The sequence below is a fragment of the Motacilla alba genome, chromosome 3 (genome assembly GCF_015832195.1).
Source record: "Motacilla alba alba isolate MOTALB_02 chromosome 3, Motacilla_alba_V1.0_pri, whole genome shotgun sequence".
In the NCBI taxonomy this organism is placed as follows: domain Eukaryota; kingdom Metazoa; phylum Chordata; class Aves; order Passeriformes; family Motacillidae; genus Motacilla; species Motacilla alba.
The window spans coordinates 98,643,398-98,669,833 of NC_052018.1; the positions used below are offsets into that span (position 1 = coordinate 98,643,398).

Sequence of the window (26,436 nt, forward strand, 5' to 3'; positions counted from 1 at the left end):
ATTTTGAATGCCAGCGAGATAATGAGATTTATCAAATAAAAAGCCTGTCTTTCACTTTGTTCAAGCTTGGCCTCATGCCTCAAATGCATGGAGTTTAGCTCAGAAGCAGCTTGTAATTTGTATCACAAAACCACCGTGTGTAATTCGTGATGGATGGTGGCCACTGGCTGCGGGAGGTTTGCAGTCAGGACGTGCTGACAGCTTCCGCTGACATTTGCGCCTGGTCGAAGTGGCTGCAAGGGGCAGGGGACCAGCAAATGGTCACCACGAAGTTTCTGTGGGAGAGGCTGAGGAGGTGTTTGCCTTCATAAATCAGGGATTCAGGTTTAATGTCAATCACTTTTTAGCATGAACTTGCAGGATGTTCACGATGCAAGACACAGTGCTGCTTTTAACTTCTATGGGGAGATGATTCAGGACTGATACAGTTGCTTCAGTGATCTGGTAGTATACATCCCATTATCATTATTCACTGTTAGAAAGCTTTCTAACAATTCATGATATTTCTCAAGCTCTCATCCCCTCCTCTCTCTTTCTAAAAAAGCTAATTTAATTTTTTTATTATTATTATTCAGATTCCTGCTGTATACATCCCCCAAGCAGGTGGGAGGGGGAGTTGGTGGGTGATGACTTGGCTTTGTTGGAACTTCACTTAATGCAGGGTGGGGGCAGAGAAAATGAAGCTAAATTACGCAGATCCTGAAGGCACAGCTAGTGCACTGCATCACTTGTGAGCATGACTAGAACTGAAAATGAATCACAGCCTTGTTAGACACGGTATGTGTCAGTGCATGTGGGCAGAAATATCATTCAGCGAGAGAGAGAAAAAGACAGAGAGACTACATCTTTTAAAGTGTGCTGGTCCCACTGAAATCGCTGTAGTATTTAACCGAATGGATGAGAGCTGGGAAACAGTGGGACAGTCGCTCTAGGATACTTTACCTTGTCAATTTTTATTCCTTTCTGAAGGTTCAGAAGGAGTCTAGATTTTGTCAGCAGTGGCATCTATTTTCTAAACAAGAAAAGGCTATAATTGCAAGCTCAGGTTTGAACCCACTGCTGAGGACTTTAAAATACAGCCACCCATTTGGGGCTAGATTTGAATGTGAAGTTGCTTCAGCCCATGTGTTCATTGTGCATTAGGAAGCAAATGTGATTTGCTCTTTGTGTAAACTTTTGATGGTTGCATGTGCACACGAACACACAGTACACACATGTGCACACTGAGCCAGTTCACATATTCCAGAGACAAATATCCAACCTGAAACTGTAACTCTGGTTCTTGCAGCTGTGTAATTCAAACATTCTATTTCTAGAATGGAAATTGGTTTGCAGTTCAGTTGCAGTGTGACAGAGCCACATCAGGTGATTTGATGGAGAGATGCTGGAATCAGCTGGTCACTAAAACCTGCTATATCTGTACTTGCGTTCCAGAAGATACTTGCCACAAGTGATAGCAATGTTCCTAAAGAAGCTCTCCCACCTCCTGCAGAGACCTATCCATAGCAGCCAACAAGCAGCGGCCATCTTAAAATTCCCCCCTTGGCACACTAAAACCACAATTTTTCTGTGCCAGGTGGAATCAACCAGTGTATTCTTTAAGGGATTTTGGTTGTGCATTTTTGAATGTTGTGCTTGGTGCCTGTGCTCAGTCATTGGCCTGTTATGTGTGATGTGTTGTATAATTTAAAAGCTAGGCACTAGCCAGAGTTTTTTATAAGTGGCTAGAGATGTGTGGTTTGTCCTCTATCCCCCTCCCACAGACCAGGTGCTTTGTACTTTCTGAACATGCAGTGGTTTTTGAACATTGTGAAAGATGTAAACTGCAGCTGAGAACACAACAGTGCACCTCCCCCTGCCAAAAAAAAAAAAAAAAAAAAAAAGGATAAAAACCCCACCATCAGTAGCTTTCTTAAATCCTGGTCATCATGTGGCATTCCTAGAATGTCCATACTTACTAAATGAAAGAGGGAAAATGGGGATAGCTTGTGATTTTATGACTCTTAATGTGACTTTTTTGGGAGGAAGGCAAGGAAGGGATCCGTACTTCTGACAAGTTAAAAATAATTTTTAATTACTTAGAGTAAGAACATGTTCTGAAAAGTAAAAATTTTGGACTTAATGTGCATGGAACAAAAGGCCGTTGTGAGCTATGTACGAGAGTTGCTGAGAGTTTGTATTCTGCCCTTTTTCTTCTGTGGGAGTTATTTCCTGTTGTTGACTAGAGTTCTTTATTTAGAACCACCTAGCTACTGAATGACGGCTCACTTGCAAGAAGAAAAAGTGTGATTAAAACTTGCTAAGGCTTATTCCAAGATCTCCCTACTTCCATTTATTTAAGGGGAATCTTTGCTAAATGAAAGAAAGTGAAGTTCAAAACAAAAAATGCATTTCCTTCTCATTATTGCACCCACATCAGCTGTGGCAGCTAGCAAAAAGATCTTGGGAGCCCCTAATGTCTTTCACCTGAACATCTCACGGAAGACAGTGTTTGTCTAACAGAGGTGATTTGGTTTAGGTTATTCTAGTTTTAAAACAGAAACAAACAGAAACAAATGCCAGGCCTCCCTTTTTGCTGGCAGGAGTAATGCACTGATGTTCTTGGGGGCAGTTCTTTCTATGAACCCCACAGGTCGAGTAAGGAGCGGGCACTTGCACTTTGCCAGCTGCTCAGAGAAGGAAGAGTTTCTTTGAAGAGCGCTGCCAGCAAAAAGAAGTTTCTGTGTGCTGACCTTCTTGGCAGTAGTATTTGGGTATCTGTGTGGAGTCAAATTATCAGCACTTTGACAGCTGCCTAACTTCTTTTGCTCTTGTGGCAGGGTCTGAACATCCAGCAAGAGTACAGTAAAGTTAGCAGAAGAGCAGATTCAGAGGAAAAAAGAAAAAAGAAAAATATTTAATATGAAGGCTAACTCTACTGTAGGTAATAGGTAAGCAAGCAAAGTAGCTGGGGTTTATTGTGAATTTATCGCTTAGCAGGAAATATACTAGGAATGTCCCCTGGGTGTGGATGATTAGAAAATGCACTGGGGCATGAGTGATAGCAGATGGACAATCATCCCTCCTTAGCTTGGCTGGCCCCTTACTGTGAGCCTCTGGCAGAGGGTGCCTCTTTCTGCCCAGCTCTTGTAAAGGGTCTGGTGCCTCTCTGCAGTAGCTGGGGCTGGCTGCTCTGGCTTGGCAGGGACTTCACTCAACAGGCAGAAGTTATGGCTCAGTCGTTGGCACCTTCCCTTTTACAAATGAATCCGATAGAAACTGGTTTGCAAAGTTGAACCTATGTAGGAAAGTGGATCGCTGTGAAAGAGAGAGGGGTTTGGGAGCCTTCTGCCCATCCCACGTGTGCTGGGAAAGTTTGTGGCTGGGACAAGAAGCAGGGAAAGCCTCAGTGATACACCTCGTGTTATTTCCTTCTCCTGCTGCTGTCCAGTGGTCAAACAAGTGAAGACCCTGGACTCGGTAGCAGCACCATCAATGCAAATGCAGCTCTTCCTCCTTGTTTCTTGGGTCCCCTCCTTTCCCTGGACTTGTTTCCCTCTGTACTCCAATTATGCCTCTGTTTTGCCCCCTCACCAAGGCTCCAATAAAAATAAAAGGGGACAGTTATTACTGTTTGAGCAACCTGCTTATGACTGTCACAGAAAACCACCATAGTTTATGTCACATGCAGCACCTTCTTCCCTACTTCCATGCCATCCCTGCTCAGGACATCTCTTTTTTTTTTCTTTTTTTTTTTTTCCAACTATTTTATTTTGCACCCCTGAAAATGTCCACACATGCTATGTCGGATGGGTGTGACCAGACAGGAGAGCTGCCTCTCTCTCCAGACCCTTGGCACATTTCAAGGACATTAGCACCCCAGAGTCACTGTGGGAGGAAGAAAGAGACTATTAAGAGGTGTGAAAGGAAGGGGACTCTGATGATAAATGGTGGATTTTCAGCTTTTTTCCTTTGTCCTGTTGGTAGAACCTAAATGCTGGGTGGGTTTGCAATGATTTAGTGTTTCATCCTTGCTTGGGAATACTAATTAGGTGTAAACCTCTTTTAGCCTTTGGGTAATGGTCACTATAAATAAACAGCTTGCTTTGAAGTGAAAGAACACTAAAAAAAGGTTAGAGGAGAGCCTAAATTTATTCGTGCAGTTCCCTTTTTCTTCAGAAAGATAAAATTCATTTTTGACGGTTACGGGGTGGTTTTAGGTAGAGTTAGAAGTGCAGACATCACCCACAGTCTGTTTACCTGCATATGCAGTATGAGCTTCTGCTGACTCTCAGCCATGCTAGCACTAGGGAATGTAGAAAGACAAAATGAATCATTACCACAGGCATAGTCACTAAAAGCATCTGATGTACTCATTCAGTCTTTTTTTTTTCCTCCTCTTTGCACATAACCTAAGGAGTTACACATTTTGTGAAGGGTTAAATCAGAAAGATTTGTGCATTCACTGCATTGACTCAATGGGTTCAGTTCTGTATGAACTTCAATAATTTGTAGAGGAACAGAATGGCAGTGGGAGTTAATGCTGCTACATTTGATGTTCTTGTGCTAGGTTTTCTGCCAGCTCCTTTTTTTTTCTTTTCTTCCTCTTCTGAATTTGGCCCTACGGATTCAACTTCTGTTTTATTGGGGTTTGTTGGTTTTGGCTTTTTTGCTTTTTTTTTTAAAGAAGTGGTGTAGGTCACTCACTGTTTATTTAAAATTAGACCCTCAGAAACCTTTGTCTGAAAGGAGTACAGATAAACATCGTCAGTAAAGAATTTTGCACCTGGGACAGTCAGAGAACGGATTTATCACTGCAAATTTGAATTACTTTGAAAATGCCTCTATCTTGGTAAGCATTCTTTGAATCTAGAGGCTTTAAGAAGCTGCAGAAACTAGTTTTAAACAATAGGCCCAAGCCCCCAGATCTGCGTAGGAGCATTAATGTGCTTTACAGGTTGTATTCCAGCCAGCAAAAGCAGCTATAGGTGAGTGCATTCATTTGGATGTCCATGTATTAACTCATGTTTTCATATAAATAAAGATTGAGATAGGTTGTTGTTGGTTTGGTTTTTGTTTTGGTTTGGTTTGGTTTTTTTCTGTTAATGCATCTGAGCACAAACACATTTAACTCCAGTGACATGGTTTAAGTCCTGCTTAACATATTGAAATGCTGTGCAACATCCTACATCAGCACTGTAGCCACAACACCATTTCGATTGTGCCCTCCCAGCCTCAAACTCCTTGTAATGCTTTAATGCAACAAATCTGAGCAGGAACATCCACTTCTAGAAGCCTCTGGTCACCCCACTGGTGGCCCCATTTGGTCTATCAAGTCTTTGGCATCTGAGCAGGGTTGAGCAGCTGCCTATGCACCCAGGCCTCTTTCAGGTTTCAGGAGTGTTTAGGAAAAGTGTGGGGGGCATTTGTGCTCCAGAAATGCATGGCTCCATGGAGAGCTTTCTAGGAGTAGCTTTGCTTCAGGAGAGGGCTGTAGTCTGTGCAGCGCTCAGGGTAAGGCAGAGAAACAGAGCTGTTCTCCCCTGGTGAACAAGGAGCAGGTGGTCCTTCAGCATTGGGAATGTGGTGGCGACCTTTGTGCTGAAGTGTGTGTGGCTTGCATGTTTGACAGCCCCACGTTGTTAAGATTTTCAGGCTCGTGTTGGGTTTGTGCTCAAGGCTGGTGGGTGGCCCGAAATCTTCTGGCTTGATTGCAGCGACATCTGTTTACACCAGTGGTTAATTAGGCCTGAAGACTGGCCATCTCTCTATTTTCCTCCACCATTTCTGTGGTTTTTTTCTTGATTAGAAGTATTCCCTCCTCCGCTCTAAAACAGAAGCTTTGGTTTTATCTGCAGATTTTTTCCCCCCTTGATCCACTGGCCCTGGTATGAGATGAATATCAGGACATCAGTGTAGCCTCTCTTCAAAAAAGTAACCAAGTGTTCCAGAAAAGAATGACTTGTGCTTTTGATAGAGACTGCAGAGTGAGCATTGAAAGGGAAAGAAAAGCAGCCTGAGATTGTTTAAAACTCAGTTCAGTGCAGCGTACAATTCACTGTGTCACAAGAAGCAGGATTGGAAAGGGGAGACTGTTTTAGGAGCCTGTGTGCTATACAGGCAGTGCCAGTGTGAACAGTCTGGCCTGGGCCAGGAATGAAGCACATCTTGCAGGGAATGCAGCCTGAATGGGATTTGGAAAGGAACACAGAGTTTCATTAAAAGGCAGAAAGATGTGAGGAGATACACAGCAATGGTAGGCAGCCAGAACCTCTGTCAGGGGACAGTGTTTCAGCTGGGGCAAGGATGATGCACACCAACAGTCTCCAGAGGACTGGGAGTGCACAGGGAATTACAGAGGGAGGGAGTCATCTCCTTGCATGAGGAATGCAGCAAAACCTCCTCTGACTAAGCCAGCTAATGCACACTGCTTTTTTTTCTTTCCTGATAATCCTGTTCCATAATATTTCCTTAATAATTTAGCATGTGAAGAGTAGCTCTTCTAAAAAACATCTAAATCACCAAATCTTACATTCAGATGAAACCTCGCTACCCCTGTCGTTTACACATGCTCAGGATTTTTATTTGGTATGGCTATTTGAGAGCTATCCTGGAGTTAAGAGTTGGGTTTTTTTTCCTTAATTACTTAATGAATTTACCATGTGGCACAACCCTTGGTACTGCCAAGCAATAGCTTCCTATTACTAGACTGTACAGGCCTGATCCTGTATTACCAAAGCCAAAAGCAGTATTTGGGAACCGACATTTTCATCAAAATCTGTAGGAAGCTTAGAATAACTATACAAAAGGGGTTAGTTGCACTCAGAATATTGATTCATGAGCTCCCTCATTTTTTGCATTGCTGTTCATTTTACCCAAAGAAGATCAACTGCCCAACTGGACATATAATATATGATACTGCATTAGAACTAAGGCTGCATTTGGTCACACTCATTAATTAAACTGATTTCTCCTGTAGGGTTTTTTTTTTCCTAGAGAACTAACCAAGAATGATAATTAAGCATATTATGCATTCTAGGGAACGGTGTTTCTCCTACTGCCACAAACACATTAAAGGAGAAAAATATGAATTAAAAGAGAAAATGAAGGAGGGGAAAAGAGCTAAAACTGGAATGAGAAGGGGTGGAGCATTGCTTTGTTTGGTTTTTACTGGCTCCTGTGCTTGGGACACATGGGACAGCTGTGTTAGTTGCACCAGCAAGAAAAGAAGAAAAAGCCATTGAAATCCCAAGGAAAGCAGCCCAGCTCGCAGGTGCAGCTCCCTCCCTGCTTGTGTACAGGTGCAGACTGCAGTAATGCAGAACCCCATTTTTTTACTGAGGAACTTATTTGTGGCTGAGCCTCACATGAGAAGGGCCCTACTCCTGGAGGTCAGTGCTGAGCCTGAAGAGAGACTGCACGAGGTGTGAGCAATGTTTAACCGTGCCTTTGCTTGCAGCGTGCTTTCTCCTTACCCAGGAGAGCCTCGCTGCTGAAGTGGAACAAGCAGCTCTGGCTGTAGACAGGCCCTTTGTCTAGCTTCTCCCAAGGTACCAGTGCTGAGGGGGCCTTTATTTGCAGAAAGTTGTCTGCTCTGGGGGGCAGTATTAGGTGTTCAGCTGCCAGCTTCTGCATGCACCGAAGCAAAGACATCCAGGGAGAAAATAAAGTTGTGTTGAACAATTACCTGATGAAATCTCGGAGTATTCATACGTATTGCAATCAGAAAGGAAAAGGCTAAGGATGCAATTAGAAGCATAGGAAGCAGTTCACTCCCTCTACTTTTGAAAAATGCAAGGGATGCCAACATTCTGGTACAAACTTTGCCACTCTTTCCTAGTTAGCATCTGTGTTGATGGCCAGATTACCTGTCAGTCATTAGTGTTTTTAATGAATAGATTTATGAAGCCCAGTGTCTTTTTCCCCCTTCCTAATCTTTGATTTCTGTTTGTTCATTTATTACCTTGTTCATTTATTTATCTTCAATGCAGGGGTGGTTTTTGAATGATTTTCATGAGACCTGGACTCAATCAGACAGGCTTTAACCATCCTTGCTCAAAGACAGGGCTGCACTCAGGCTATGCCTGTAGCCCACGTCAGGTCGGTACTGCTGCAGAAAGACACAGCTCAGCTCCTTCTCTTTTACTGTATCCTTTTCACATGTGAGCAGCTCAAGGGCCTCTGTCAAGGCTACAACTGCACAGCTAAACCTGTACTATTACTCCCTGGGAAGCCCATACATGCATGGTTCTGAAAATGGGATGCATTTTGGGTGGCTCCTCCTTGCAGACGCTCAGACTTTTCCCCCTCCCGCTCCCGCAGGCTCTGGAAACCTCTGCCTGACACACTTCCTAGCACAGCATTTTGTGGCTCCATTGCAGGCTGCTTCTCCGTGCTTACTGAAGTGTTCAGGCAAACTGCGTTTGGGTCTTGCAGACACCTTCTGGTCAGGCTTCTCCAGATCTGCAGAGCAGAGTTTCTTGGCCAGAACGGCCTCCCTCAATCAGGTGCAAGGCCATGTGAGGAGCAGACAGCAACGGGATTATTCTCCTTGCGTAGCCCAACCTCATCCCGCCGCGCTGGAGCCTGTGCTGTGCACGAAGCACAGGAAAGAGCTCTATTCATATCGATTCATATCGTGACCTATGCTCAGCTGGGAATGCTTCTGAGTGTGGATGCAGGTTGTACTAGTTGTGTTCAGAGGCACAATCTGAGTTACAGCATGACTATAAACTCCTGCCAAGAAAGACTCAGGAGAGTTACAGTAGGAAACAGAAGGGGCGGTGAGCTTTTTCTTATGCTGGTGTAAAATTGGAGCAACCGAGTGAAGTCAGAAACATTTAAAACTCTAATGACACAGGCTCAGGCTTTTTACTGCCGACTGTAACATGGCAAGATCAGGGCTGTGCACATCGGGCTGGAGCCCAGCTGCTTATTTAGCAAATGTTTGTGGTTCTGCCTCTGGTGCCGGTGATAGCGTGCACACACCCAGGCACGGGGACTGTAAACCTGCTGCGGACTTTGAGCTCCGGAAGGCAGGCGCTGCTCGGCTGGGCGCATCCACGGCGCAATTGCGCAAGGCAGATCCCGCTGGGTTACAAATCTGGTGTAAAGGAGGGTGGAATGGGGCCCCGAAATTCAGTGAGTCTGGCATGCAAAAAAACCCCAAACAACCCGGCTAACAATGTGCAAGTATTACAAATATTCTGTGTGGCTTTTGAGTAGGCAGAAGCCCACCGAACAGGTATCACTCAGGCCCTAAAAAAGATGAACCTTTTCCTTTTATTGAGTGAGCTTGCAGTGACACTGATAATTTCAGGGAGAGACTTGTTTCCTCAGGCAGAAGGACCAAATTTCAGTGCCTTGCTGCTGGAAAGTATCCAGCCAGGGAGATTCTGGTTTTAATGTTTGTCAGCTCCTGGGCAATTCGCAAATCACTCGTCAAAATCTAGTAAATGGCTCGTGAATTGCTTTGCAGATTGGTTTAGGGCTAACTCTTTGCCACAGATACGGGATGAGAGAGCTTGGATCTCCTCAAAGGATAGCATGGGTGGAAAGGGAATGGTGTGCTGAGGCCTCCAAACCTGCAAAATAAAACGTCAGTTTTTAGATCTGTTGCCCTTTCCTTTATTTTTAGTGAGTTCAGCAGAGTGCTCAAGTGCCAGTCCTGGTGTTTTAACATCAATGTGATGGGGCCTTTCCAATTCTAATTTTAAGAATCCATAAAATCAGCACTTAGTCTCCTTTTATTTTGGCAGATTCACTGTTTTAATAGTTTGGTGTTGTTTTTCCTTTGTGTATTTTTGTCAGATACAGTTTCCAGGGTAAGGAAACCTTTCTTCTAAAGGCATCCTTTTCCTTTTTGGTTTTCTTACTGAAAATGGGACTTAGTTTCTAGCAAGACCATCATCTTGATTGATCACAAATCATTACAGACCGTTTTCAGCATAATACCTAAATGAGTCGTGGTATTAATGACTAATAATCGCCTTTATATTAGGTCTTAAAGCTTTATTGTCCCGAAGTACAACCGGTTTAGTGGAACATGAAAGGCCGGAACGATCCGACATGCCTGCTGGGGCTACAGCCAAAACTGTAAGGTGTTTGAATCGCCTTTAACAGCGCCTGTAACAGGGGATTACAGCCCCTTTCAAAACTCAGTCATTGAGGTGACTTAAAATAATCATCTTCTTTCCAGATAGCGCCTGGTGCCGAGCGCTTCCCTCCTTCCCCCAAGTCTTCGCGCGCTCGAACATCTCCATTTGGCCTCATTTTTGTGCTTCGGTGGTATCGGCACAGCCCAAATTAGCAGCGAGGATTCCACGGACGGGGGCCGCCGCCTCCCTCGGCTCCCAGGTGAGGTCCCGGGGCGGGGGGCGGCCGGCAGCGCTCCGGGCTTTCTCCACATCCGCCCCTCGTCCCTGCTGTGCTTGGCCGGGCCGGGGGCTGACCGGAGGCGCCGGGGGGAGAATTTTGGGTTGTACCGGGACAATCCGGGGCCAGCCCCGCGCGGGGAGCAGGGCCGGCAGAGCCCCGTGCCCCGGCCGGGTCCCCGCCGCCGGATAGCAGAGATACTTGTCATATTTGCGGTCGGGGCGCGCTGGCACCCGCCTTTGTGCCGGCCCGGCGCTCCCCGGGGAAGCCGCGGGGGCTGCGCCGCCCGCCCGGGGCCGGGGCACGCGTGGGCAGCGCGGGGAGCCGGAGCGGGGGAGGAGGAGGAGCAGGAGCAGCGGCAGCAGCAGCAGCCGCGGGGGTTGGGGGGGGGGCGGGGGAGGAAGGCCGGGGCCGAGGCGGAGCTTTGACGCGGGCCGGAGGTTGAGGAGCTCGCCGGAGCCGCCCCTGTCGTCAGTGCTGGCGGCAAGTGCTGGGAGCCGGGGCTGGTGGTGCCTCCTCCTTCCTCTCCTCCTCCTCCATTGTATAATGCTGCGTGATCGCAGCCGCCGGGGCAGAGCGGAGGCTTAAATCCTCACGCCGCCTGCTCCTGCCTCCTCCTCCTCCTCTTTTCCTCCTCCTCCTTTCCTCCTCCTCTGCATCCCACCCGGCCCCTCCCCGGAGCGGCGCGGCGAGGAGCGACATATGGAGCTGCTCTAGGGCGAGAGTTTCCGACCTCCCCCTCTCCATGCTTTAGTTCTCAGGTGGAGCTGCATGTGGTGAGTGGGGCTGCGGGGCATCGGTGGGGGGCAGGGGGCGGCGACACTCCTCCACCCCTCTGGCTTTGCGAGTCATCGGGGCTTGTTTTATCTCTACCTTTAAATTGGTGCCCGGGCAGAGGAGCCCGGGGCGGGGATCCTCCCCCTTTCCTCGGGGGGAGGGGGGGTTCTTGCGGAGATGAGTAGAGGAGGGAGAGCGGCGAAGTTGACCTTAAAAAAAAAAAACGCCCCCTCCCCCGCCGATGCGGGGGGATCCCGAGCTGAAGCAGGTGCGGGTAGCTGGAATATACTTTTTATCGAGGTGGCTGTGCCGGCCCCGGTAGTGCGGCCGGTTGTGCTCTCTGGAGCCGGGCTCCCTCCGACGCCAGGAAAGCCGCGCCACCCCGGTAAGTTCGCGTGTGCGCCGGGGAGCCCCTGGAGCCGGGGGCTGCAGCCTGGCTCCCTTCTCCCAGCAAGAGCGGGGGATTCAGGGAACCCCGAAAAGTGCGTGCTGTGGTGCCGGGGGAGCTAAAAGGGCCTGGGGGAGACTTTCACTCTGCTGTAGCAAAGCTGACATATGGCTGGGCAGGACCCGGCTGGCCCCGCTGCCCGGCCCTTTTCAGGGGTTGGTGTTAGGGCTGGGGATTAGCCTGTCTTTTCCCTGAGCAATAGCGCGCATGGGTCTTCCTTGGGAGCACGGCCAGCGCAGAGAGACAGAGGCGTCTGGGGGGGATTTTGAGAGTAAGATGGTTCATCTTTTGGAAGCGACGGCAAAAATGTATATTTATTAGGATTTTCTTCGGGATGGATGAACACTTGAAGAAAAATCCTTTTGCGGTGTCACTTTGCTTTAGAGCGTTGGCTGCTTTACACACACATGGATCTGGAAAAATAGGTTATTCCTAAGCATGAAAATAGGAGTACAGTTACCTGCTGTCATTTCTTGCATTTTGTGAAACATAGTTGGAAAAGCCAGGGCCACTTTAGTTGGAAATCTTTGGAGAGGCTTGTGTGCTGTCCAGTGGGCCCCTTGGTGGCTGATTTACAGCTGTGGGTCAGCTGCTGGTGTAAAATAAAGCGAATCTGCCCATTTTATCTCCATCCGGGGGGAGGGCTGTCAGCTTCTTTAGCCGAACTTCAGTGCAGCAGGTCAGAGCTGTTGCGTGTGGCAGCGTGTGCTCAGACAGACCCAAGGCTCTCGGGAGCAGGGAAATCCAAGCTTTTTCATCTGGTGCCTGGTGCAGTCATCAGGGTGACTCTCGCTGCCATCAGTGACTGCTGGGTTTTGCCACTCTAGAATGCACTATTGCTCAAACAACAGCGGGAGAGGGCTTGGCTGCCCCAAACACCAGTTTTATATTTGTGTCTCTCAAATGACTGAACACTTGCAATGTGTGTGAGTTCAAACAACGCTTTCTACCTTTGTAATTCTGATCATTTTAGGCATGCATCTGCACAAGTGAAGGTTCCTGTGTCTTACGGACTTCTCACAGGGTACAAAATTGACGGAGGCACTTCACTTAGTATCTAAGGGCACAGGAAGCTTTTACATGGTAAAACAAACTATAAAAATGAATTGTGTTTTCAAATAATCGCTACAGAAATTAGCCAACTGATTTAGCAGGGTAAATTGAAAGTAGCCCTTTCTGGCTGAAGTTAAAATGCATGCATTTTACGTAATAGGATGGTATCTTTGGGCTCTGATTTAACATAATGAACCAGGTGGTGGTAGAGAGAGGAGGAGGATTAGGAGTTTGTGCTGCTGGACAGGTATCCAAGAGTGTGTCCTTCAGAATACTTCCATTGTTCAGGCAAGTATTGCAGCATCCAATGTAACAGCTCTCGATATTCCTCCTCTCATGACTGATCCTGCTTCCATTTAAGTTGGTCGCAGAAACCGCCCACTCCTTTTCTGCAGGAACTGGATTGGACTGCTGAAAGAACGAAGCTAGACTTTGTGCATATGAAAATGCTGCTTTGATTTTTAAGCTGATTTCTTTTTCTCTGAAGCTGATTGGAAACAAACAAAAAGAAACTTATAGCCATAGGTCCTTCAGGTTTTGTCTTAAGGAGCATTAAATACATCTGTAGGTGCTGATTTATTAAGAGTTGTAATTGTGTTCCTTTATACACCTGCTCTTTTTAATGGGAAAGATGAAATAAAGAGTTTCACAGCGGAAATAATAACATAAATATACCAAGTGCTCAAATTGTCTGCCTAAGAGGCATCAAGGACTTTGAGATAATGTCCTAATAGCAAGGAAACACTCAAACTTCATATTCAAAATTTATTTTTTTAGCTTCCATGAAGTACAGCAGATTTTATGCAGTATCTAGTTTGAAGGATTTTGCCATCATTCGCACAAGCTGCTTTTTGTTTTTCAATAAATATTTCATTGGGAAAACATTATTTTTTTAGGAACTCTGACTTTTTTCACACTGATGTAAAGCACTTCTGGCACAGTTCATCTCTGGCAGTGCTAACACTAGACAGGTGATCCAAAGTATATGTGACTCTTTTTGCTTTTATGTAACATCTTAAAAGTGTAATCTGTCAAACAAGGAGAATGCAGTACTTTGAAAGTGCAAGTAGTCTTCTGGTGATCTACTTCTTATAAGGGCCAGGTAGCAAGAGAGACACCTTCTTTTAACTCAGCTCTGTGGTGTAACTGGCTCACAAGGAGATAGCTCCAGTTGCAGTGGTTCCTTAACATGCACACAAATCAGTGCCAGAAATAGCAGCTTTTAGTTACCAAGTCCAAAGATCAGGAGTGTTTCAAAGGAGAGAGCAAGGTCCAGCTTCAATGTAAGCAGGTTGGCACTAAGCAGAGATCTTTAGTCTTGATGAATCTTTTGCTAATTAATGGATTGTGGAAGGTGAAATTTGCCAATCTGAGCAGAGCGCTCATTTTCTTCAGGGGTGTATAATTGCATGTTTTCTGCCACTTCTTTTGATTTCTAAACTTTCATCAGTCAGAGAAACTGCTGTCATGAAGAGGTGCCTGTTTTCTATAAATGGAGAGAGACTCTCAACACGTGTTAGTTCTTTAATTCTTTTATAAACAGGGTCAATTTTTGTGTTTGCTGTAGTGGAGGCTTCAGGTTTGTTCAGCATGACCAATGCAAACACTATAACAAAAATAAGATAACAATACTCGGCTGTTCAACACGAGTGGGGAAGGCAAGGCCTGTAAATGCTGTGCTAATGTTGCTCTTGGGTGTGCTGAAGTGTAGCCCAAACTGAGGTCCAAGGCAAACCTGTGGCTGGGAGACAGCAGAGGTTTGGTGGGAGAAACAGGCTTGTGTGTGTCACAGCAGGGTCCCTGCCCTGTCTCTTGGCTATGTGGGTATTAAACTGTGTGTCACTGTGCAGAGTAGAAACTGCACTGCCACCACGTTTGCCTCCCCGATGGCTCCCGGTGAGCATGTCAGATGCTGGCTGTCATTGCCGAGTGGCCAGAAGGAGCTGTGAAGATGTGCTGGCTGGGACATTCCTCTGGCGAAGAGGGGATTTTCGGGGTGGGGAAGACCTGATTCGACGGGCATTTCCAAGGGAGGTGCGGTCAGACTACTGTTCTTCAAGTGAGGAGCCAGGTTTGGTATCCTCCTCAGCTTGGTACTCAAAATCAGAGGTGTTGCCATAGAATGTCTGAAGTTCCCAACTGTATAACATGATCAGTGTTTTGAGTACCATTGGATTTAAATTTCTCCTTTATATCACAAATTTCACCTTAATATCACTCTGGAATTGAGTTTTAAGTGGCATTGAATGACATGACTCTCAGTCTGTAATTATCAGGAGCCAAAACCTGTTTTCTTTGCTTGCACACCAGTAAGGTGTGAAAGCAAAGTAAACAGTTTGTTTTCAGTGAAGTTACAGTAAAAATTGAATTCTTGATATAGAATACAGAGAGAAGAGTTCAAATGTGGGTTGTTTTCTTTTAATATGATTTTGAAAACTGGGTAGTATATGGAAGTAGCAGAAAAAGGAAGTTCCCTTTTTCAAGGAGTCCTGAATTGGTGGAAAGATCTAAACTTGCCCTAATTCTTCCTCAGATGTAACAATTAAAACTATTTTCCTCGATCCCAGATTTTCCACCCCACCCCACAAACCCTTGTACTGTTTGAACCACACTCACCTTTAATGGAAATGTGACAATTATTGGCTGTTTTCATACAGTTTCTTATAGTAGTCTGTAACATTAGTCTTAAAAAACCCTTCTGTCCTGCCAGGCAGGCAATAAGGTTGAATGAACTGTGCTATAGCAAGAACCACCCATGATTTGAGGTAAACTATGCGGATATATGTTGGGGTGGAGGTTGAAAGGAGCGTGGAGGGCATATTTGAAGCAGACTGTGCAACTGCTATAGCAGGTCTGACTAGTTTGAGATGCCTAAAGGCAGCTTTGTCTTAACTTCAGGTAGCTGCAAAATGAAGTTTTAAATCCTAATTCAGAAATACATCATCATCATCTTCCGGTGCCTCTGCAAACTTTACTTTTCATGTGTTTTTACAGGCACTCTTTCTCCCTTGGAAAAAAGCATTTAGTAGGTACACATCCACGTGCATGCATATCATTTGCATATTTTTCAAATGTACATTTCATCAAGATAGGAGACTAGCGTTTGTGTGCAAACCACAGTGTTTTTTTTTCTGAACAGTGGTGGTTACATTTTGCTTTCTCACTGCTCTGTGGGCCCTGTGTGAGACAAGCCACTCTATTTCAGCACTTCTGGCATGGCCTGATTTGCTGCGGGTCGGGTCTCCTGCCTGCTCCTGTTCCATTGTCAGAGCTGTGCCTTAGGCTTCAGGAGCCTGTGCTGCAGTCACAGGGATTTTGACCAGGGTACTTCCATGCTGGCTGTCCCAGGGGTCCAATAACCTGCTTGGGTTACCCTGCTGGGACCTGGCTCCCCATTACCCCCTCCTGTTCCATCTGCTTGGCGAAATTGGCTCTTCTGAACAGCCCATCCACTTTCCTTCCCTAACTAAAGTGTTCCACAAATAGCTCGTGAATGAATACAAGAGAGAATATTTTCTCTATGAGTGACACACAGTGTCAAGCTTCCTGTCACTGCTCTGCTTCCCCTTGCTGACAGGGGCACACATGTGATGTATGTGTGCTTGGATGAGGACTATAATTGTGGGGAAAATCAGTATAATGCTATCATGAGTGAGGTGAGTGGGTTGTGCCTGACTGAATATGAAATAAAGTTTCAGACATTTAGTTTTCTGAGCTGTTCTCCTTCTGTATTTTCTGCTCCCGATTTCCAAATTTTCTAAACTAAAATTTAGTTTGTGGTTAAGTTTCTTTCTTATGTGTTAATTAACCTGTCCTAAACATGCTTCAAAATACAGACTTAATACACCTGTTGTCAAAATATGCTGTTAAAAGGGTGCCTCCATCTAAGTTTAAATTATTTACTTGAAAATGTTTAAATTGCTCCACATACAAGAGGTGTGGGTCCCATGGTGGGTGTTTTAAAGAACATCACTTTGGTGTAGTATTTTTTTATTGTGAAATCAAGCAGGTGCCACAAAAAATGGAATCTCTTTTGTCTCTGACTCCTAGCTATTATAGGTTGAGAATAGTTCAAGGTTGGCCAAAGTTCCCTTTAGTCAGTTTTCAGAAGGCTCCTTTGTAGGACATGGAAACACATGTTGTATTTCAACAAATGCAAGAGCTTTAGTGCTCTGGACTGAAAGGCCAGCAGTTAACATCTTATCCAACATCATTTAACACCTTCTGAGCAAACTTTCCTGTCAAATTTTAACTTCGTTTTAAAAATTTGTTTTGTTTTCATTGGTGGTGGAGAACCTTCCAACAGCTTTTTCACCTCTTTAAGAGAAGCTTGCAGGGCGAGTTGATTCTTTTTCATAGAATGCATTTGTTTGCAGGGTTGTGTTCATTTCATTTAATCAGAAATGTTGAAAACAACTCATGTGCTGTTTAAGCTACTTTAAAAAATGCCAGGGAAACACCTTTCTTTTCTCCTAACTCTCAGTAGTGCAAAACTGGTTAGCAAATAAAAATTGCAGGCCAGAAACTAAAATGACTTGTCATTGCTGGGATTTGTATGGTACATTTGCAGTATATATTTCTTCAGAGGATTTTTTTTTCCTTTCTCCTCTTCTTCCCTCCTGCCATTTGCTGCTTTTCAGTTTGACTGTGATAATTTATTCAACACTGTTTTCAGAGCAATAACCTACTTTTTGGCAAACCATTTAGTTCTTTCAGTAGTGTGGGGGTTTCCTCCCCCCACCCCCTGTGTTTATTAAGGGTCTATGACAAGGGGGAAAAACAAGGTATCTTTGGGGAAAAGATGCTACTATAGGATTCAAACAAAGTAATTATACATAGGTGAGAAAAACTCCCTTATTATACACGAAGGGGTCTCGTCTCTCATGGGTGCACACACAATTCTCATTAACCTTTGCAGGAATTGCACAGGTCCAGTGGAGATGGGTGTGCAGTGCTCAGTCCCTACACACACTAAAAATAAAAGGCAGCCTGCGACACGTGCGTGCCAATAGAAATGTCTTGTACAATACAACACCACGTTGCTGTAATCCATTGTTCTGTGCGCCAGTGCAGGGGAGGAGGGATGCACAGCCGGGCTGGCTATTTCATCATTCTCCCTTAGAGCCTGACCAGTAGCATCTTGTCATTACAGGCGTGTCATTTTAGCAGTGAAAAGGGAGTGAGTGTGTGTGTGTGTGTTTCCTAGTCTGTGTCACTTTCTGGTAGATGTTCTAGGTCTTTCAGATGATTGTTTCGAGTCTTATTTGCAAGCGAGGTGTCTCTTTTTAGACAGCACTTGAGCTGTGCCGGTGCCTCCTGGCTCTGCAGTGGGAAGGAGTGGAAGGCAGTCTTGGCTGTATTGGGCCCTGGAGCAGTACATTGCCATCTTAATGGCTGCTGCCCCACCTCTTGAGGAGATGGCTCTGGTTCTCCCAGCATGGAGTTGTGTGCACCGGCTCCAGCGTGGCTCCTTGCCCAGTGACATGGGAATTCATGGTGTTGTGGTCCTGCCTGTGGGACTGTCGCCGCTTGCTTCTGTGCAAGGAGGCCCAGAGTGCTGCATTTGTGGGAAGAAACAGTGGTGTGCAGCAGGAAGAGCTTCTGGGCTGATCCCAGGGAGGATGCCATATTTTTTGGGTGCCAACAAGCAGAGTCTGCTGAATAATCAGCTAATTATATAGTAAAGTCAGGGGATCTGGCCCAGTGCTGTGCTTGGTTTGCTTTACTGCAGCTCTGATTTCCTGCTGCTGATGCCCAGGTGTGTAAAGCAGCTCCTGGTCCTTCAGCAACTCAGCAGATTGCTGAGCCCATGTGTTCACAGCACAGTAGAACTCAATTCACACTTGGCAGGCCTGGCTGCTTCTTTAACACTGCCACATGGAGACCCAAATTTCAAAACAGCCTCAGCCTGGCTCTTTTTGGTGGCTCTTTGAAGCACAGAGCTGAACCCCAGGGAGGAAGCTCCTGGTGTGGTGGCTCGGACACTGTTGTGAGTAGACCGTGTGTGCAGCCATCCTGGGAAAGGATGTGAAGGAGATTTTGCACAGAGGTGACCTGAGATAAGGGCAGCTTTGCCATCTTCTGGAAAGTCTCTCTCCCCTCACAAGGTATCCCTAACAAAGCGTCTCCTGGTAGTGGGAAGGGGGGACAGCTCCACCCTGATCTGGCTCAGAGCAGGTGGTTGGTAGTCAGCGGGGCCATGTCTGCACCAGGTCTGTGAAGGGCTGTGGCAGGGTTGGCAGTAGTGGATAGTGTGATTCCTAAAGCTTCCAGTTAAGGACAAGACCAAAAAAGGGCAGGCTGGGGGCTTGTTTGCATCTTCTGGGCACTGTTTTATAAGGAAGCACATGGGAAGTCCTGTCTGAAGCAGAATATGCAAGGATTGACATTTTGGCTTTGAGATCTTTGAGACAGAAATTAGTTTCTGCTGGGCAATCCAAACCTGTTCTGCTTTTTTTCCAGTAAAGATCACTGCCTGCCTGTATGTGAATATTAAATAAATGTTTTTCAACCCTGGTGTGTTACCCTGGTATATTCTCCCTCTTGCTTTGCACTGAAAAGGAGTTGTCAGAGTTGCACAGGGCTTTTTCTTTTGCCTTCAGCCTCACAGTGGTTTGCAGTGTGCCTTGCTGGCTTTCCATGCTCAGAACCTGTGCAGTCTTGTCCACCTTCTGGTTCTGCCAGGGCAGTCTCTAATGCTTTAACAAGCTAACAAGTACTCCTCTGATTTAAACTTGCATTAACTTCTGCTACCCTGATAGAATTCCTAATATTATAAACACCCTTAATAACATGGCTATAATCTAGAAAACCTGCTGTCCTTTTTCCAAACAATTACTTAATGAGGCAGTAATTTATTCTAAGCTATATTTGTTGGAGCCCATTCCAGCTTTATCAGACGTACTCTGGTTGGATGTGTGCAGTTAGTCAAAAACATTAAAACTGCTCCACTTCTTCCAGGGGAACATGTTACATTTAGCAAACTGACAGCATTAGAAACTGTTTCCAATTTAATAGAAGCATATGTTTCCTGCAAGGCTTAGCACGCTGCAGAGTCAGAGATTGCCTTAGACTGCGGCTTTGCCTTTTTTTAGCGTGGTGAAGAGGAGCTGCAAACTGAAGGCAGAAGTGGAGTCTGTGTTTTTGGTTGTTTTGCAGAGATCCTTCTAGCGGGGCTTCGGCAGGCTGCAAGTTTAAGAAACTCTCAAGAAAGTGGTGTGGGCGGTGCACATAGAGCTCTCGCTCAAAATGCAGTTTCTGATCATGAACAAACAGCAAGAGCTTGCTTTGCCCTCTGGGCCTCAAATAGTACAGTATGCAACAAGGGAGAGCAGGCAAGGCACGAGGATGGAAACAGTAGGATCAGATTACAGTTTCAAAATATCGCTGGAACACGTTGGCTGGCGTTACACTATTGACTGGCTTTATAATTGCATTGCTTATTTGCGAGGGAAGGCTTCACCTTACTTTCTGATTAACATGGACACTCCTTCGGGGACCTGGGGACTCCAGGCTCCGAGTATCAAAGGCAAACCCCGTGAGACCTGCACGACTTCAGATGCTTCTCAAATGAGAGTCTGAGCTTCCTCTGTTGTCTCCTGTTTGCCAGAGGTTTCCTTACACAGCCCCTATTGAAGTTCTGTTTAGAACAGCCTCTTACAGTCACCCACTATGGTTTTCCTTCTTATTTTGATTTTAACTGGAGAGGAGAAAAGACCCCTGTCACTCAGCTTGCTAGCTGCTCCTTGCTCAGTCTTCACTCTGTGTGAAGTGCCTAAAGCAGGGGGCTAAGGCTGTGTTTCTGTAGGGAGAGAGAAGCTGCCTTTCTTGCTAAATGCAGGAGTGGGGTGCTGAGGAGCTTTACTTGCTTCTTTGTTTCTTCTGGAAGAGCTGAGGTTTACCCGTCCACCACAGGAGATGGGGAAGAGTTAGGTCCCTGTGAAATATGTGTGAGAAATACCTGCCACTTAGAGTTACTGCTGGCACTGACAGCCTTGCAGTGAAGGCTTGCAAACATAAAAACAATCCCCTGTACTCTCTGGAAGCAGAGAGCTGCCCAGGAGGCCAATTTTTTTATATACTCTAAAGGAGAGTTTTGTAAGTGCTTATTAAACCTCACTCAGTTAAAAAAAAAAATTAAAAAGGGCAGCCAGAATTAATATAAAATGTGTCAGGGAAAGCAAACCTTGTAAATACAGAATGTCTGAGCACTGGCTCTGGAGAGGACAGAAACCCCTGCACAGCTCCAATTCCCTCTACCTCTCGGGGGGTTGTGGGATTTGTTTCCTAACTCACATGTGACATGAGACACAATTCTTACCAGGCAGTGTTGCCAGGAATCCTCTTTAGCCAGGCAACATGGATGCGGTACACTCCAACATGTAAAAAGGGCATCAGATCTCGAGAAAGCAGCCTTGTGGGGAAAAAAAAAATAAAGAACAGTCTCCCCCCAACCCCCCCATCCGGACTGGTTGGTTCACACCCTGCAGGCCAGCTGCAGCACAGCACAGGCAGCGTGGCCGTGCAGCTCTGCATGGAACAGGCTGTCCCAGCTCCAGGGATGCTGCCGTGCCAGGATTTAAACACTCCGGTGTCAGCAGATGAAATCCCCAAGGAGGGGTGATTTCCACCGAGCTCTGGCTGTTGCCTGTGTAAGTCCATGTTGCTTATTCGCTCCAGCCCTGGAGTTAAACTGACACCTGGGCTGTTCAGCTTTCCCCCTTGTTTTGAGTGAGGCTGGGAGAACCTGCCAGGTTTATACTGGCCTTTCCCTCTGCTTTTCCTTTGTAACTTTGAATGGAGGAGGGTGCCAGTGCTCTCAGATGTCTGCACTTCCACCTGCTGGGGCAGGTTTGCTGTGCTTTGCCAGGATCCTGCAGGCCAAGGAGCATCCCTCTGTAGTGGGTGAGCCCATGGTCCTGCCTCAAGGGGTCTTCTACAGATGTGTCCATTCTCTCTCTCTGCTGTGGCCTTGGGGATGTGGAAGCAGGGACAGAGAGAGAGAGGTTTACTGGTTTGCCTCCCTAGCTCTAGGGGACAGATACTTTGAAGTTGTGGAGACTGGTTACAGTTTCAGGTGGTCCCTCAGGCTGGGTCCAGCAGCACTGAAATACCTCACAGGAGCTCAACCTGCCTCTGTTAGCTTAGAGGATCTAGCCCTTGTCTTGCCAGTTGAACCCAGTTGGCATAAAAGGCCTTTTTATTTTGGTCCTGCAGCTATCTGTGCCAAATCCTCATTCTGCTGAAGTCAGTAACAAAACACCCATTGACTACCATTGGGCCAGGATACAACCAATGGACCCCTCAAGGATGAGGAGTGAAGGACGGAGGAGAGGAAAATTGTATTTCATGTGCCAAAAGTGACACAGAAAGCACTTCCATAGTTCACTGGATAGGTTCTTTGAGAAAAGCTGGTGAGGGTCACTTACATCTGAGGTTTGTGAACTTAGGGGAATGAAGTGTACAAATTCAGTGCTCTCATTGCATTTTGGGGGGACTCTTATGGGGAGCTTTTGTGTTGCGGGGTTTTGTTGGGTTTTTCTATGCACACATGTGAAGTAGCATTTTATTTTAATTCCCCCAAGTTGCCTTTCTCTCTCCTTTTTTACCCCCCTGTGGTTTTAATTGCCTAAGACTTCAGAAAGTAACTGGTCCTGCTTTAAACTCCTCTTCTCGCACAAGCCCCTGTGGTTCACACCTGTGTTTCGGTGTTCGGCTGCCTGGAGGGGAATGGTTGCCTGTGGACTCAGGGATTTTGATGCTTTTACCTTTTTGAGCAACATGGTGTTTGTTCTAAAAGTAACCTCAACTCTAATAAGCTAATTATTTATAATTTATAATTAAATGTTCATCCTCTAGATTGACTGAGGGGGTGGTGTAAATCTGCGAGTAGAAATGTGACTTCTTAAAAACCCTTTTCTGCTGTTCCTCTTAATATTCAGTTCCTCCTTATTTTTTTTTTTTCTTTTTTCTCCTTCCTGTCTGTCTCGATGAGCAGAGAGGGCCTAGTGGATTGTAGAATTGATTTCCAAGATGAGCTTTCGGTCTTGAGGAGTATTTTAAAATTAATTGTTAAAAGTCTTTGAGAATTAAAATTACAGGTTATTTTTTGTTATCAGATGAGCAAAATCACTTTTCCTCTCAATTTTTACATATCTGGTGCTTTTCTATGCCAAAGTGCCGATTATTAAAGACTTCAGAAATAATCTGGCAGTGTTGAAGTGTCCGAAGCACGATCAATAAACACAGTGCTCCTCTCACAATCTACACATACCTCTGTCCTCTGGAGAGCGAAGGATTCATCACTAAGTGGGCTCAGAGACACAGGACACAGGCATTGCACAAGCTCTTCTGTCTCTCATCGATGAGGGTTGACTCCAGAGAAGCATCCGCTCCAGGCTGATTATCTCTACTACTGAGCCCCAACTGCATTTTTTTCCAGCTCTGTCTGAAGGGCATGCAGAGCCAATAAAAGGAAGCTAAATGACACACAAATGAGGAAAAAAAAATACTACTTTTGTTTTTCAATTAAGAAAATGCAATTCCCAAACAATGCTAGGGTTTCTCTGGTGCTGAGGCGCGTGCAATCGCCCTAAATGGGCAAAAAAGCAAGTTGAGTCTTTCTCAGCAACAGTGGTCTAGCTTTTGGTTCTGTGTCTTCCAGAGCTGGAGCAGACTGGTAGATAATATTGTAGAAGATCTCCAAGTAACTCCCCCAGCCCCAATCCCCAGAAAGATGCAGCTTTTCCATTATCATTCTTCAGTTTTCTGGTTCTACATACCTAAAAGGCATTGAAAACTCACTTGCAGACCAAAACCCTGCAACACCCTTTATTACAACAGCAACAACAACAACCAAGTGACGTCCAGTCTCAACTCTAAACACCCGACCTCAAAATTATGTTTAGCAAATGGGTGAAAGTGCAGCAGAAATACATCTGGCTGAGGTTGCTGCTCAGCCAAAATAGATGCATGAAAGACCTTCCATGAACATTACCCTTTATTTCTGCCTGTGCAGTGCCTCATTTGGATGGGTTGGTGTTGTCTGGCTGCCCTTGTCACAGCTGTATGGCTTGGTTGGACAGCTCTCTTTTGACACCTGAGATGGTGTGTGTTTGTCTCATTTTGTACTGATCTTTGGTCAAGCTGATCTTAAGTTTGGTATTTTTGTTTCCCCGCAGGAGGTTTGTCTGGAAAGGCTAGAAGCAAAGTTTTTGAGATGAACGGAATTGATTGAGATCAAATGCTGGTATTGTACAGCATTTTTTTTTCCTGTTATTCTCTATCTTAAGACATACAACACTGATCCCTTTAATGCAGGCATGAAACGGATTGGTTGAAGGAGGGAAGAGATGGTTTGAACTGTAAAGAAGAATCAGGCAACATTGTCTTAAGCTTCGATGGTCAGAAACTATGAAATTCCTTTTTGAAGAGCTAGAGAAAGACTTGCAAGCCCCCAGGCATGTCTGATTTTACCAACTCTATCAGTTGGTCTCAAAAGATATCACCTCCTTGCTTTGCTTGGCATGAATGAAGTGATTTATGGAAACTGGAGGAAAACATTCTTTACAGTTCCCATTGGCACGCCAGATGAGAAGGGGATAAAATAAAACTTTATAAATCCGAGAGTCTAGCAGTGCTTATTTGAGCCCTCTCCTTGGTGGAATAAAGCCTCCATGCTTAGGCTGACATCCTACTTTGGTGCTTTAGGGGTTAAACTCTCTTCAGAGAATATTAGTGGGGAAAAAGGAAACTGAAAGCTGTGCTGAAAAGCTAGTAGGTGAGACTGGGAGTTGCCTGATCTATTTTATCTTTTAAAAGGGCAAGCTCTGAATCAAGCTATGTGAAGATCGAGTGAGATGTGAAAGCCTGACAGTCACACATACAGGAAATCTTGAATTATCTCTGAGCTTCCTGGAAAATGACGTAGTGAGGTTATCGTAGTTTTTACTTTGTGATGATCCCACAGTTCTTACTGATCAGCTTTAAAAAAGTGTTCACTGCCAGCACCTCAGTCTTGGGTGGAAATGGGCTCAATTGGGTTTGTTGGAAATGCCTGGCAGCGTCACCTGGCAATGATGAATAACTGAGCGCAGGGAGCGGAGCCTGGGCTGTTTTCTTTATCATGGGGGAAAAGGTTTGCTTTGTGCAGGGAATGTTTTTATACATTCCTGGCAGAGGCTGACAAACTTCAAACTCTTCTAGTACCCAAGCCATTTAAAAATGTCTTCTTTAAATAGAGCATTGTGGAAGGAGCACTGGTATGTCTTTAGGTCAGAGTCTGTCTTTTTTCAGGGGGAGGAGATAGCACGAAGGGATGGAAAGCTGCTCATCTCCTCCTAACCCCTTGCTGCTTTAAAAACGTGCTGGAATTGGGCAGGGTTTTTAATTCTTGCTAGCGCGATCCTCCCTTTCTTGCTCTTATCTGTCTGAAGTGAAAGGAAGTGTGTCTGCTGTGGACACTGGAATAGCAAAGCCCCCGACTCGCACCCCAAACCCATGTGAACAGCTCCAGAGTAGTCCATGGAAGTGACACTAGGGAGCAGAGAAAAGCCAGACTTCAGCAGTAGTGCTAAATTTCAGCGGTTTTGTTCACCCAAGATTCCAGGCGCAGGAATTGCTGGTAGCTGGCCAAGGAGCTTGGATGGCAGCCTACCTGTTCCTCAGCTCTGCTCAGCCAGCTCCCCCCACCTTTCTTTTTTTAATTGCATAATATGCTAGAAAATTATCTGGATTAGGGACTTAGTTTTAACCAGAAGAGACTCGCTTCCCCCGATCTGGTTTTTGATTTACCACCCAGCAAATGCTTTCTGAAGCTCTTGTAGCACTGAAACTCTGACTTCTTTAACTCCCTCTTCTGCTTTCTAAGGGTCTCTTTGCTGTGAAATGTTTGTCAGTCATTTTTAGTGATGTTTAACTATGTTTTCTATCTGCTGAACTGGTGTGTGACCATCAAACTGTGTTAGACCTGCCTAGTGCAGTTGTTTTGCAGGCACTAATCCGACAGGGTGGATTGGGAATTGTACTCACATAAGGAAGGCAGATTTTGTCTCCCAGATGATAGCTGCATAATGTGAGAAGGGTCAGGTCTGGGGTAAAAATCTATATGGCCATTGCAACTTCTTTCCGGATACCTGTGGCTAAAGAGCCTCTTCCACCTTTTTTTGTGGGTTTTTTTTAGGTTTTGTTTTTGTTTTTTCTCTTTAAAGAAGGCAGATTTCTTCATGCCAGAAGAATTTGTTAAACAGAGGGAAGGATACAGGAATGACCAGGGAGCTCCTCGTGATCATACTAAAAGAGTGAGCAGGTTAGAGCTCCAACACCTCACCACTCTACCTGAGAAAATTAGAGAGCATAATGTTAGGTCGTGCTACTGTCACAGCACAGCAACTCCTTCATTCCTCTGTGTTTGGGGGGATCTTGGTGTCTCAAAAATACTAGTGATAAAATGAGGTTGGGACTGTGCTGTGTAGAGGAGCATTTCCAGGTGCTCTGAAACATTCTGGAAAAGATGGCACTGGGGACTGAACTGCCCTACTTAATCTTAACTCAGAAATTACTTATAATGCTGGGCAAGTTTGGTAAAATCCCCTTAGTTTCTTTCAAAATCTGCCATCTAACCCCCAGCAGAGTGTAATGCAGAGAGTGGTCTTGGGGATGAGACTAAAAGACTTGACAGATCTTCTTCTTCTGACTTGACAGATCATCTGTAATTTATCTAATTCTGAGTATAATAATTGCATTTCCTGCTCTGGTACTTTAGTCCTTAGGCGATCAGCTAAATAAACCCATATGTGTGTATCCTG

The 26,436-nt window shown here is 45.5% G+C and overlaps 1 protein-coding gene across 8 annotated transcripts in view; it reads left to right on the forward strand.

Annotated features, from left to right (window-relative positions):
* SERTAD2 (SERTA domain containing 2) overlaps positions 1-26,436 on the forward strand; it is a 78,977-nt gene that overhangs the window by 46,554 nt on the left and 5,987 nt on the right. For 2 of the 8 annotated variants that reach the window (XM_038130934.1, XM_038130935.1), the window contains exon 2: positions 10,178-10,335. The exons of 1 other annotated variant lie outside the window; for it this stretch is intronic. Coding sequence is in view for 1 of the 7 variants with exons in the window: in XM_038130931.1 (XP_037986859.1) it covers positions 25,855-25,937 (83 nt within the window). In the remaining 6 variants the exon portion in view is untranslated. Of the gene's footprint in view, positions 1-9,977; positions 10,075-10,177; positions 10,336-10,745; positions 11,130-11,307; positions 11,516-23,858; positions 23,880-23,899; positions 25,938-26,436 lie in introns of those variants that run through there. 5 more of the 8 variants (XM_038130933.1, XM_038130932.1, XM_038130936.1 and 2 more) reach the window with 5 other exon arrangements.